At 46.8% G+C, this 13,345-nt stretch overlaps 1 protein-coding gene across 1 annotated transcript in view; it reads right to left on the reverse strand.

Moving 5' to 3' along the window:
• The window catches only part of LOC126237296 (cullin-associated NEDD8-dissociated protein 1), a 165,061-nt gene that overhangs the window by 77,489 nt on the left and 74,227 nt on the right, over window positions 1-13,345 (reverse strand). Inside the window, exons 12-14 of the mRNA XM_049947252.1 lie at window positions 5,576-5,704; window positions 2,077-2,208; window positions 1,838-2,006 (exon numbers count right to left, since the gene is read on the reverse strand). Coding sequence (XP_049803209.1) covers window positions 1,838-2,006; window positions 2,077-2,208; window positions 5,576-5,704 — 430 coding nt within the window. The remainder of the gene's footprint in view (window positions 1-1,837; window positions 2,007-2,076; window positions 2,209-5,575; window positions 5,705-13,345) is intronic.

The following is a 13,345-nucleotide window of genomic DNA, read 5'->3' on the forward strand; positions in this document are numbered from 1 at the left end:
AGCCAAGCCACCCATGGTCGTCGCATCTGCAGTGACAAGCTAAGCTATCCCTCTCGAAATATACCGAGGGTGTCACTTAAGCCTTCACTGACCATAATTATCCTCACAACCTTGTACAGAAACAAATATCCTGCACCGCATCTTTCCAGTCTCCCACCACCTCCCAAAGTCCCACAGACCAGCATTCCCCTCATAGCTCAGTATCGCTCAGGACTGCAGCAACAGATTTACATTCTCCACCAGGGTTTCAACTACCTTTCATTGTGTCCTGAAATGAGAAATGTCCTGCCTACTATCCTTCCCACTCCTCACACAATGGTATTCCACTATCCACCAAACCTACACAATACACTTGTCCATCCTTACACAACTCCTACTCCCAATCCCTTACCTCATACCCCAATAATAGACCTAGATGCAAGACCTGTTCATATATCCTCTCACCGCCACCTCCTCCAGTCCTGACGGCTGCAACCACTGTGCTACATTCTACGTAGGCATGACAACCAACAAGCTGTCTATCCGCATGAACGGCCACCGACAAACTGTGGCCAAGAATAAGTGGACCACCCTGTTGCTGAGCGTGCTGCCAAACATGACATCCTTCATTTAAATGACTTCTTCACAGCCTGTGCCATATGGATCCTTCCCACCAACACCAGCTTTTCTGATTTGCACAGGTGGGAACTTTCCCTGCAATACATTCTATGTTCCCATAACCCTCCTGGCCTCAACCTTCGTTAGTCACTGTCCTCACCCATCCAGTCCCTTCCCTGTTCCCATTCCAGCACTACACAGCTGTCATTCCACCATCACACCCAGTCTTTATTTCTCTCCTTTTCCATTACCCCCCCCCTTCCCACCCCACCTCTCCCTTGCCCTCCGCCTGAACTGCAGCACTTCATTGTCCACCACCCCCACCATACTCTCCCTCCCCTTACCCCCACTCAATCGCCACTCTCATCATGCACTGGTGTTGCTGCTCGCTGTGTGGTTTCAGTTGCCTGAGACTGCACTTTGTGTGTGTGTGTGTGTGTGTGTGTGTGTGTGTGTGTGTGTGTGTGTGTATATTGCTGATGAAAGCCTTAATGGTCGAAAGCTTTAATTGTGAGAGTCTTTCTGTTGTGCCTATCTGCGACTCAGCATCTCTGCTCAATGGTGAGTAGCAACTTTCCTGTTCATAATATTGCTACTAGGAGACAATCTTTTAGACGATCCATCATTGAAGTGGATGTGGGATTGCGGCTGGTCAGAGGCTGTAAAATGTATGGCTATTATTATTCCTTATTTCTACAAGACCATAACAATCATCCACCAGTGGCTGGTAAGTTGAGGAGAGTAAGTTACGAGTGGCATAGGCATGCAGTAAAGTCACTATTGAATCCCTTCCATATATTCAGGCTTATTTCAGATCAGTAAGCAAGCTAGTACATCACAAGTCACTACTGTAGAGTTGCCCAACAGCTGAGAGTGTGACTGTCATAACAATAGGAAACTATAGACACTGTTCAAACAAGTTATGGGTTACATATGGCACTTGTTAAGTAATGAGCTAAGTAGCAGAGAGAAACCAATCAACTTTTAGGGGAGTTGTCATAAACATGAAAATGGCACTACAATAAAAGATGTGAGCGCGCGCAAGAGGAAGAGAAAGTAATGTCAGAAATACAGAAACAATGACACAGAGAAACAGTATAGATAAAAATACCAAAAAGCAGCAGCTACAAAAGAAATGTTAATATGCTGAAATACCACTTAAATGCATTACAAAGTATACTAAAATAAACATGCATACACACATATTGGTGTACTTTTACTTTATCAGACAGCATCTAACCTTGCAGAAGTGGAGATTTGACTAAAGTAAGGATTTCAGGTAAAATAGCATCAGACACTCTGGTGAGAGCAGCTGGATGAAGTTCAGCTATGGAAGTGAGAAGTGTCAAAGTAAGCTGAGCAATATGCAGGTCAGCTTCACTAAGCAAGGGAGACAATTCAACGATCACCTGAAAAAGAAACAGTAATTAAAATCTATTCTTACGTAACAATGGTATTGATCATAAAAATTAATATTACCTTGTCCAACAATTCGCTATTCAAAGCATTGCTATAGTTTCGAACTAGAACATCCAGCAGAGTCAAGGTACTTAGTTTCAATGCTCTTTGGTTTTTGCGTAGGAAAGAGCCCAGGATAGGAATAGCTTCACCCTGTGAAACACACATATTGTTAGTCAAATGTAAGTAGTCATGTTTATTTTTGGTATTTACATTAAACACACTTGATACGGCTTCCAATAATAAAAATTATATTCGCAACGGGAAAGTCAGGTGGAAAACCATTTCACAGCACAAGCTTACAAACTAAAGAAAGTAGTTTCTGAGCACTGTTCAACGGAGAGGCAGCATTCTAATGAAAACAATGTTTAATACATTCAACAGTTAATACTCATCATACTGACATCTTGTTGAATGTCAAAATCCTGTATTCTATTTTTCCACCTATATCAATAATAGGGGATTGTTCCATACCCACAACTGATCACTGAAAATTCACCCCTTGCTGAAAACCAATTTAAAGTGGAGTGGGCTTATACTGTATCGAAGCTTGATAGAATTCCAGATGGGGTTAAAACTGAATGTACTCAAGGGTTTTCCACTTTCTTTGATTACATTTCAATCACAGTCTCTCTAGCTGAAGACAAATGTAACTGCACGAGATAACGCACAGGTCATCCTGTTTTTAAGGAAGAGGTGGGCAAAATCATAAGTGAACATATGTTAATATCATCTATTTTAACAGAACCAACAGAATATCCATTCTTCAAATAACAACGCTTATTACGAAATAAAAGCCCCTCCCAAAAAGAAGCAATGCTGACAGACACCTTTAAAATATTTGTGGACTCCAAAAATTTCACCTGAAATAGTCAGATCTAGGTACTAATGACCTCTTTTCAAAGAGACTGCAACATATCGTAAGAAAAGATACAAAAACAGATAGCCCACAAGCTTGTACTACTACTACCACTACTACAATTATTGGCAGAAGGACGTGCACCATGGCACTCTGAGTTGCACAACACATTTTTGTTTTTGCAAAAGCATCTCAGAGTCTGACAATTTTGCTGGCAGTTGCATGGCCACTTTCCACTGACTTGAGATGTTGCAACTGTCCTTAGGGCAACAGTTTTCTCTGCTGGAACTTCCTTCTTTGAGATTATTCTAAGACGGCAATTACTGAACTGGGACCTGAAACAAAACTCTGTAGTTGTAGCCGCAGTGGCATATCGTATCGTCCCTTCCATAATTATTAACAAACAAACAATTTATTACTGAGCCTATAGTTGGCTCAGCACACCATCTCTCATCCCAATTCAGTAGAAGTCATCAGCCGTTGTCTCAAGGATGACTCCCAAGATAGACCTAGCATCACCTCTTCCTCTATCAAAGTCAGGACCGGAACTCTCACAGTACAGCCATTTCCCACTGTTGGAAAGCAGTGATCTGAACACTGCTGCATTTTTTGCGCTTGTTCTTATAGGCACTTGTACACTTCAGTTCTGTGTTTTTTAATAGCATGAGCTGACTCATTTAAATCAATCATTATTGTCAGGAATTCTTTCTTTCTCACTGTTCTCAACCTCTGTTCCTGTTTGTATGTTATCCTCTTGCAATGGAGATGTACTGTGATCATTATTCTGCAATGTTTCAGTCCCTGTGTCATTGCTAATACTCACTCGATTAATTATATTTTCAAGGTCATCCTCAGAGTAAACTTTCATCAACGCTTCGGGAGGTAAACTTGTTGAAGACGCAGCATGTTTAGGAGGGCAGCCGAACATCGCTTCGTAAGGAGATCTATTAATTCCAAAATGTACAGCGCTATTCTTCATTAGCTGGACAAATCTTAATGCAAGGCTCCATTACATGGTGTTTTGTTCCCGCATCGACGTAGTTAGCATATTTTCTGTCTTGATTTGCTCGCTCTACGCTGCCTTGGCTCTGATTGTGTAAGTTTACAATGAACAATTTTAAAATTGGACCATAGTTCAGTTAAGCTGCTCATTATTTTGTTAACGAACTCTCTACCATTGTCAGACTGCAATACTGAGGGAGCACGTAACAATGTAAAAATGTCAGTGATGTTATCCTATACCTCTTCAGCTGTTTGAACTTCAGTGGTCTAAGAATAACGAATTTAGTGAAGTGAGCCTGAAAAACCATTATGAATTTGTAATCTCCATCTGGAATTTAGCTCCTTGAACAGCATTGGCTTCACTACTATTCCTTTACTCTGACCTTTTTGCTTTTGTAAAAAAGGCTCACACAAACTAAGATAAATTGGGACATTGTGTATGGTATATTACGGAACTTTGATTTCATCATTCAGTTTTGACCACTGTGGGCAGTCATTACATGAACATTATGCAGAATATCATAAAGTTAATCATGAACATAGTATTTAATCTTACCTTCTTCAGTTTTATTAATTTGGTTACTCCATTCACTTCCAGCACTTCATATCTCTTGAACTTTTTAGTCATTGCCGTCCCTCTTTCATCCAGATTTTAGTGATTTAGCATTGCTGATAAGTGACTCATACTTTTCTCTGTCCACGAGGACAGAATTGTAACTGAGGTTTTTTTCCCATTCCACTCTAAAATGTTCGTAGAACTTCACTGATTGACCCGTAGTTGCACCGATGTGAACCATAACTGCACTACTGTCAACCATAACTGCACTGCTGTATAACATAACAATAATGAGCTGATGACAATTATATTAATGCTGATGCATGGTAGCATTGTTGGATGCTTAATAACCTGGGAGTAGCAATGGTACACCTTCACTAGTGGATGATATGCTACTGTACACTTTCCCTAGCCGAGCACAGTGATGGTTCACCTTCACTTGTGGATGAGTTTTTTTTTTTTTTCCCCCCCCTTCAGTTTATGGTACGATCTCACTGATCATTTTAGTGATCGTGTACATCCACTAGGTTATGTTTACTTTCCCTAATCTTCCACTTCCACTATAACACATACACCCTGTAATTGTACGGGCTATTAACGTGTTCTGAACTATTAGCTGCACATTCCAGGAAGATATTCAGCACTGTGACTAATGGAAGTAACAGAACTACCAAGTCACAAGACAGTGTAAGGTTTTAGACCTCTATTCACCTGTCTGGGCTGCTATCAGCATTAAGACAACATACAATGCAGTGTACACTGCAACTTTTGTTGCCAACGTGCATTGTATTCACTGTGCCGAGTGTTTTTTATGTTGTTATCACTGCATGGCACACTGCTTTTATACATAAAATCAAACATGCTACACTGTTCTGTATGCTAATGAAGTTAGGGTAAGTGGCAGTAAGAGAAAAGACGACAGCACTGATCGAATTCCTTCAATTTGTATCAATTCAGCTAGCTCTCACCTGTCACCGTGCCAAATGGCTTCAAGGCATGTGTGAATACTACATTTAATTCACTTCATAAATGTCATTCAACAACTGAAACATGAGAAAATATGAAATTAAATTTTTTTGTAAAACTATGTACAATTGTCTTACCATAATTGGGCGAAGATCAATACGAAGAGGAGATCCTGCCACTTTAGTAAGTGCTTTAACAGTAGTTAAGCGAGTTATTTCATTACGAAGCCGATCGAGAAATATTGGAAGACATGTTGGCAATTCACCCTGTAAAAACAGAAGCTCATCAGAAATATCTAACTTAAGAAAACTTGGAAAGAGAATATTGTTGTATTCATATTAAGTGGAGTGTGATATAGAGTTTCTGATACTACACCAATGTTAATGGGTGGCAACTTGTATCGGTTGAGTTTTGTGTCATTTAAGCTGTCCAGAGGTCTGCTTAATACCCATGAGCAAATAGTACATATAGGCTACTTATGTTAATCAATCATGATCCAAACTTTTCTCAAAATCCTGTTCTCTTCATCCCAATTCTCCCAAGCTCTTCAGATACTTCCAAATGCAGTTATTTCAGAACGTAAAACATATTTTCCTCTAATTTGTATTCATTCTATTTTTATTTATGCCTAGTTTCTAGCTTCCACTTTGAGTCTATCTGTTTGAGTGTGAAATTTAAATAATTTAGGAGATAATGACACTATTCACCTGGTAGGTGAAGTGTCGAGTCATTGACAGGCGCGCGCGCACACACGCACGCACACACATGCACCCATCCGCACATATACAGACACAGGCAGACATATGTAAAGACAAAGAGGTTGGGCAGAGATGTCAGTTGAGGAGGAAGTACAGAGGCAAAGATGTTGTTGAATGACAAGTGATGTACGAGGGGCAGCAACTTGAAATTAGCAGAGGTTGAGGCCCCTGGTGGGTAACGGGAAGAGACGATATATTGAAGGCCAAGTTCCCATCTCCAGAGTATTTATGTGTGTGTTTGTGTGTTTTTTGTCTCTTTGTAGAGTAACGTTTGTTTCATATGTTGACTAACCTGCTACAGTGCATTTCAATAGGCGAATGTCTGCAGGTGCACTTGTGAACAAATTTTCTTTTCTTGGAAAAACTATGTCTTGTTGGTAGCTATTGTTTGTAAATAAGACGTTTCTCTGAAGTTTTAGTGTGGTGTAAACTGTGTTTCTATAATGACAAAACCAAGAAGTGTTATCAATAAACTTAAGTTCAAAGAAAATCAACACCAGAAAACTGTAGAAAATTCACATAAATATCAGTGCAACAGCAGCGTGCCTCTTGCACATGAAACACCACCAAGTGCTTTGAGAAAGAAGATAACAGTTGATATGAGTACAGAAATAGGTGAAAAAATTGGAAGTACTAATACTATACTAGATCTAGGATTACTATAGTGTGTTCTAAGTGAATTGGTGGCCTGCAAGTTGTGAAGTCAATTTGTGTGAAGACGCAAGTCCCAGAGTAGGTTTAGTAGTAAATTGAAAATAGCATGCAGTGTCTGCATGTCATAAAAGTGTTCTAACAGTGATTCATATGTCACTAATGTAAGGATAATGTACAGGTTTTAAAGCATTGGGTTTTTTTTTTTTTTTTTGTGGGGTTTAAGGGCGCTCAACTACTGAGGTCATTAGCGGCCAGTCACTGTTGTTAGAGCACAGGGAATCTAGTAAAACTCAAGGGGAGGGGGGGACACCAGAAAGACCTAACAAAGATGTAGATAAAATAAGTAAAAAGGTTAGATGTCTTTGGACAAGCCAGTCAAAGTTATAAAACGCAGAACACGAGCAGCTGCTCGAGCGTCATCAGCTAAAATATCCGGTAAAGTAGATGGCAGGGACAGGGCAACACGAGATTGACTAAAGCGGGGACACGACAATAAAACATGGCGCACTGTTAATGCCTGACCACAAGGGCAATGCGGGGCTGGGTCACCGGAGAGCAGGTAGCGGTGGCTAAACCGGCAATGCCCAATCCGCAACCTGGTCAGAAGGACCTCCTCTCGCCGAGATGGTCGGGAGGAGGTTGTCCAAGCAGTTGGGAGCGGTTTTACTGCCTGGAGCTTGTTTCCTTGGAGGGATGACCAAGCATCCCACCACAACGACACAAGCCTCTTACAAACATCCCCACGAACGTCAGATGACGGAACACAATGGGAGGCTGGCCGAGGCAGGAGGACTGCAGCCTTGGCTGCAGCATCCGCAGCCTCATTCCCAGGCACTCCTACATGTCCGGGAACCCACAGAAAGCTGACAGGAGAACCATTATCAGCGAAAGAATGGAGGGACTGCTGTATCCGTTGAGCCAAGGGATGGACCGGATAGGGAGCTCCAAGGCTCTGAAGACCACTGAGTGAGTCAGAGCAGAGTACATACGATGAATGGCGGTGGCGGCGGGCATACTGAACGGCCTGATGGAGAGCAAAAAGCTCGGCCGTAAAGCTGGAACATTGGTTGAGGAGCCGGTATTTAAAGTTGGCGGCCGCGACGACAAAGGCACAGCCGACACCATCGACAGTTTTGGAGCCATCGGTATAAATAAAGGTGTGACCGGCAAGTCGAGCACGAAGTTCGACAAACCGTGAGCAATACACTGCAGCCGGAGTACCCTCCTTCGGGAGTGAGCTGAGGTCGAGATAAATATGAACCGGAGCCTGGAGCCAAAGTGGTGTCGGGCTCTCACCCTCTCTGAAGGTGGTAGGGAGGGCAAAATCCAATTGTCGAAGCAGGCGACGGAAGCGGACTCCGGGGGGGCAGCAGGGCAGACACATACAACCCGTACTGACGTTCGAGAGAATCGGCGAAGGAGGACTCGTAAGAGGGGTGGTCGGGCATAGACAACAGCCGGCAGGCATACCGACACAGCAGTACGTCGCGCCGGTAGGTCAATGGTAATTCGGCAGCTTCAGCATAAAGACTCTCGACAGGACTAGTGTAGAAGGCTCCAGTCGCAAGACGTAACCCCCGATGGTGGATGGAGTTGAGACGGCGTAAGAGGGATGGCCGAGCAGACGAGTAGACGAAGCTCCCATAATCCAGCTTCGATCGGACTATGGACCGATACAAGCGAAGCAGGACAGTGCGATCCGCTCCCCAAGATGAACCACTAAGAACTCTGAGGACATTAAGGGAATGTGTACAACGGGCTGCCAAATAAGAGACATGCGGAGACCAACACAGTTTCCTGTCCAACGTGAGCCCTAGAAACTTAGTTGTTTCCACGAATGAGAGAACAACGGGACCGAGATGTAAGGATGGCGGAAGGAACGCTTTATATCGCCAAAAGTTGATACAAACCGTCTTCTCTTCAGAGAACCGGAAGCCATTTGCCACGCTCCATGAGTATAGGCTGTCTAGACAACGCTGAAGGCAGCACTCCAGGAGGCATGTTCTCTGAGCACTGCAGTAGATCGCGAAGTCATCGACAAAGAGAGAGCCGGAGACATTAGGTAGAATGCAATGCATAATTGGATTGATCGCGATGGCAAAAAGGGCTACGCTCAAGACGGAGCCCTGAGACACTCCGTTCTCCTGGAGGAAGACGTCGGACAATACGGAACCCACACGTACCCTAAACTTTCGATCCGTTAAAAAGGAATCAATAAAAAGGGGCAGGCGACCGCGTAGGCCCCACCTGTGTATAGTGCGGAGGATAACTTCTCTCCAACAGGTATCATAAGCCTTCTCCAAATCGAAGAACACGGCTACCGTTTGGCGCCTTCGCAAAAAGTTGTTCATGATGAATGTCGACAAGGTCACAAGGTGGTCAACAGCGGAGCGGCGGCGACGAAAACCGCATTGGACATTGGTAAGTAGCCGTCGAGATTCAAGAATCCAAACTAACCGAGCATTAACCATGCGCTCCATCACCTTACAGACACAGCTTGTAAGAGAAATGGGGCGGTAACTAGAAGGAAGGTGTCTATCCTTCCCGGGTTTGGGTATAGGAACAACGACGGCGTCACGCCAACACATGGGGACCTGACCTTCGGTCCAGACGCGATTGTAGGTACGAAGAAGGAAGCTTTTGCCCGCCGGAGAAAGGTGTGCCAGCATCTGAACGTGAATGGCATCTGGCCCCGGAGCAGAGGACTGGGACAGTGCAAGCGCACGTTCGAGTTCCCGCATAGTAAAGGGGGCATTGTAAGTTTCCAGATTCAGCGAGTGGAAGGAAGGTCGCCGAGCCTCTTCTGCCTCTTTCCTGGGAAGGAAGGCAGGGTGGTAATGAGCAGAGCTGGAAACCTCTGCGAAAAACCGGCCGAAGGCGTTGGAGACAGCCACAGGATCAACGAGGACCTCATTACCTGAGGTCAGGCCAGGTACCGAGGAGTGGGCCTTAATGCCCGACAGCCGGCGCAGGCCACCCCATACGACAGAAGAGGGAGTAAAACTGTTAAAGGAGCTGGTGAAAGAGGCCCAACAAGCTTTTTTGCTGTCTTTGATGACTCTACGGCATTGCGCTCGGAGTCATTTGTATCCAATACAATTCGCCAACGTAGGATGGCGGCGAAATGTGCGTAAAGCACGTCGTCGAGCACGGATAGCGTCTTGACAAGCCTCGTTCCACCAGGGGACGGAAATGCGACGTGAAGAAGAGGTAGTACGAGGAATGGAACGTTCCGCAGCATTGATGATAACAGCCGTGAGGTATTCGACCTGACTGTCACAACTGAGAAAATCGTGGTCCGGAAAGGTCGCCAGGGAGGAGTAAAGTCCCCAGTCAGCTTTCGGTATGTTCCAGCTCGAAGGACGTGGGGATGGGGTGTGGTGCAGGAGACGAACGACACAGGGGAAGGGGTCGCTCGAATAGGTGTCAGAAAGGACATACCACTCGAACCGACGGGCAAGAGTGGTAGAACAGATCGAGAGGTCCAAGTGAGAGTAGGCATGAGTAGAGTCCGAGAGGAAAGTCGGGACGCCAGTATTGAGGCAGACAAGATTGAGATGGTTGAAGACATCCGCCAAGAGTGAGCCTCTTTGACAGGGGGCAGGAGAGCCCCAAAGGGGATAATGGGCATTGAAGTCGCCAAACAATAAAAACGGCGGGGGAAGCTGAACGATCAGGTGCATCATGTCAGCCCGACTAACAGCAGATGACTATGGAGTGTAGATGGTACAAACTGAAAAAGTAAAAGCAGAAAGAGTAATACGGACAGCTATTGCTTGGAGTGGGGTGGTCAATGGGATGGGATGGTAATAGACATCGTCCCGAACGAGCAACATGACCCCACCATGAGCTGGGATACCGTCCACAGGGGTGAGGTCATACCGCTCCGAGGTATAGTGGGTAAAGGCAATACGGTCAGTCGGGCGCAACTTGGTTTCCTGGAGACCAAGGACGAGCGGACAGTGCAGGCGGAGGAGCAGTTGTAATTCCTCCCGATTAGATCGAATACCTCTTATGTTCCAATGTAACAAGGCCATCGCTAGTCAAAAAAGAGGGGGAACGAGACGGGGGAAGAGCTGGTCACCTCGACGGCCGCGGAGGGCCAGGTTTCGAGGGAACAACGCTACAACCGGCGGGAGGCGGATCCTGGTCCATCGAGTCGTCGCCAGCTGCAGCCGCTGTCCCTGGTGGTGTAGGAGGGGCAGCATCATTTGCCGACGAGAGGCCAGCTGAGCACCTGGCAGCAGAGCGTCCCGGCGAAACTGAGGACGGCCGGGAGCAGCGACTCACGGATGGAGCGTCAGGCGAAACGTGCCGGGGTGGAGACTTCTTCTTGGAGGCCTTCTTGGAAGTCCGAGAAGGCGCAGGGATGGTGGGCTGGACCCGAAGAAGGTCCTCACGCGAGGGGTCCGTTTTGGAACGCCGGACCTCGGAAGCTGGAGTCCGGAACGTTTCCCCGATAGACGCCTGAGAAGAGGATCGCTGCTCAGGCGGCGGCAGCGGGGAGGGGTGGGGGTGGGGGGGCCTGGGGCAGAGGGGGCGGGGGCCACGGGGGAGGAGGATTTGGAAGGGAGGGATTTGGGAGGCGGAGGCAGAGACCCCGGATGGGGGGAGGAGGCGGAGGGGGGACAGGATAGGCGTGAGGATACCGCGGAAGGAGTGGACACAACTGAGGCAAACGAAGTGGTCGATGGCACAGGATGGAGGCGGTCATACTTCTTCCTGGCCTCAGAATAAGAGAGACGATCCAAAGTTTTGAGTTCTTGTATCTTCTTCTCCTTCTGATATGCGGGGCAGTCTGAGGATCTAGGCGAGTGGATGCCAGGACAATTAACGCACCGAGGTGGTGGGGTGCATGTATGTTCCTCACGAAGAGGACGCCCACAATCGCCACAAAGGGGCTCAGCCTCACACCATGACGACATGTGCCCAAAGCGCAAACACCGAAAACAGCGCATAGGAGGCGGGACGTAAGGTCGCACGTCGCACCGGTAGCACATCACCTTTACCTTCTCCGGGAGAACGTCCCCCTCGAAGGCGAGGATAAAGGCCCCGGTGTCGATGCGACGGTTTTTGGGGCCGCGCTGGACTCGCCGGACGAAATGCATGCCTCGGCGCTCCAGGTTGGCCCTGAGCTCCTCATCAGATTGCAGCAGGAGCTCCCGATGAAAAATAACCCCCTGCGTCCTATTTAGTGCCAGATGCGGGACAAGGGACACTGGGATGTCCCCTAGGCGGTCGCACGCCTGGAGCACCGCCGACTGTGTGGCGGAGGTGGTCTTTATAAGAACGGACCCCGAACGCATCTTACTGAGAGCCTCGATTTCCCCGAAGATGTCCTCAATGTGCTGAACAAAGAACATGGGCTTGGAGGTGGCGAACGTCCCCCCAACGGTTCGAGAACAGACCAAATAGCGGGGGAAGTACTTCGCCCCAAGCCGGCGGGCCTGTCCCTCCTCCCAGGGAGTGGCCAAGGGGGAAAGGGCAGGAGAACCAGAACTAGAAACAGTACCTTTCCTTTTGAAAGACTCGGCCGCAGAGCGACCTGATACGTGTTGACGTTTCATTTGCGAAACGTCCACCCCGATACCACCCACTCCGACCAGGGGCTCTCCCCACGGGCGCCACCCAGTCTCAGCAAGGGCCACCTGGCAGGATGACCATTGCCGGGAGTCCTGATGCCCCAAGGAGACGGGCATCTACTCCTTGGCCGACGTGGGGAGGGTGCAGCTCAGGTATAGGCAGTACGATCCCTGTGTTGTCAGGGGGCTACAACCTAGAGGGTACATGACGACCCCACCACAACGGGCTGGCTACCGTGCTGGATTTCTGGTGCCATGGAAAGTCCATCATGATCGTAGGTGCAGATAGGGACGCACTATGGGCGTAACGTGTACAACCCATCAGGCGTTTAGGCCCAATTTGAGGAATAATTGGTATGGTTACAACGCCGGTACAATGCTGAGTGCCAAGGTCTTAGTGCACTGAGGACCAGTGGTACACCATGTAAGGCGTCCTTCCCCAAAAGGCTCGTACTTCTGTAGAATTTTGAAAAATGGAGGTCAAACCCCAAGGGGGACCATCACATGGAAGGCCGAAACGGTTGAAACTCCTTTTAGTCGCCTCTTACGACAGGCAGGAATACCGCGGGCCTATTCTAACCCCCGAACCCGCAGGGGGGTAAAGCATTGGGAAGGGTTACCGCTGGTAAAGTGCTGCGTGCAGTAATGAATTTGCCACAACACCATACAAAATGTTACAGGTACACTAATTACATATTGGATGCTGTCACTATAGTAGCAGTATATTTACTGCCATTGATGCTCAGTAAGACACACAGACAGAAACAAAATGGCTTTTTACAAACCTAGTTGTGTGAAAAACTATGAATGCTAAAGTGGGGCAATGAAAGTTTCTGCTGCTGTAGCGGTCTTCAGTATATCTGAGTCAGAGAGAGGTGTATGGTATACTGAATACCTAGGCAATGGAGATAGC

This window comes from Schistocerca nitens, chromosome 2 (genome assembly GCF_023898315.1).
Source record: "Schistocerca nitens isolate TAMUIC-IGC-003100 chromosome 2, iqSchNite1.1, whole genome shotgun sequence".
Lineage (NCBI taxonomy): Eukaryota > Metazoa > Arthropoda > Insecta > Orthoptera > Acrididae > Schistocerca > Schistocerca nitens.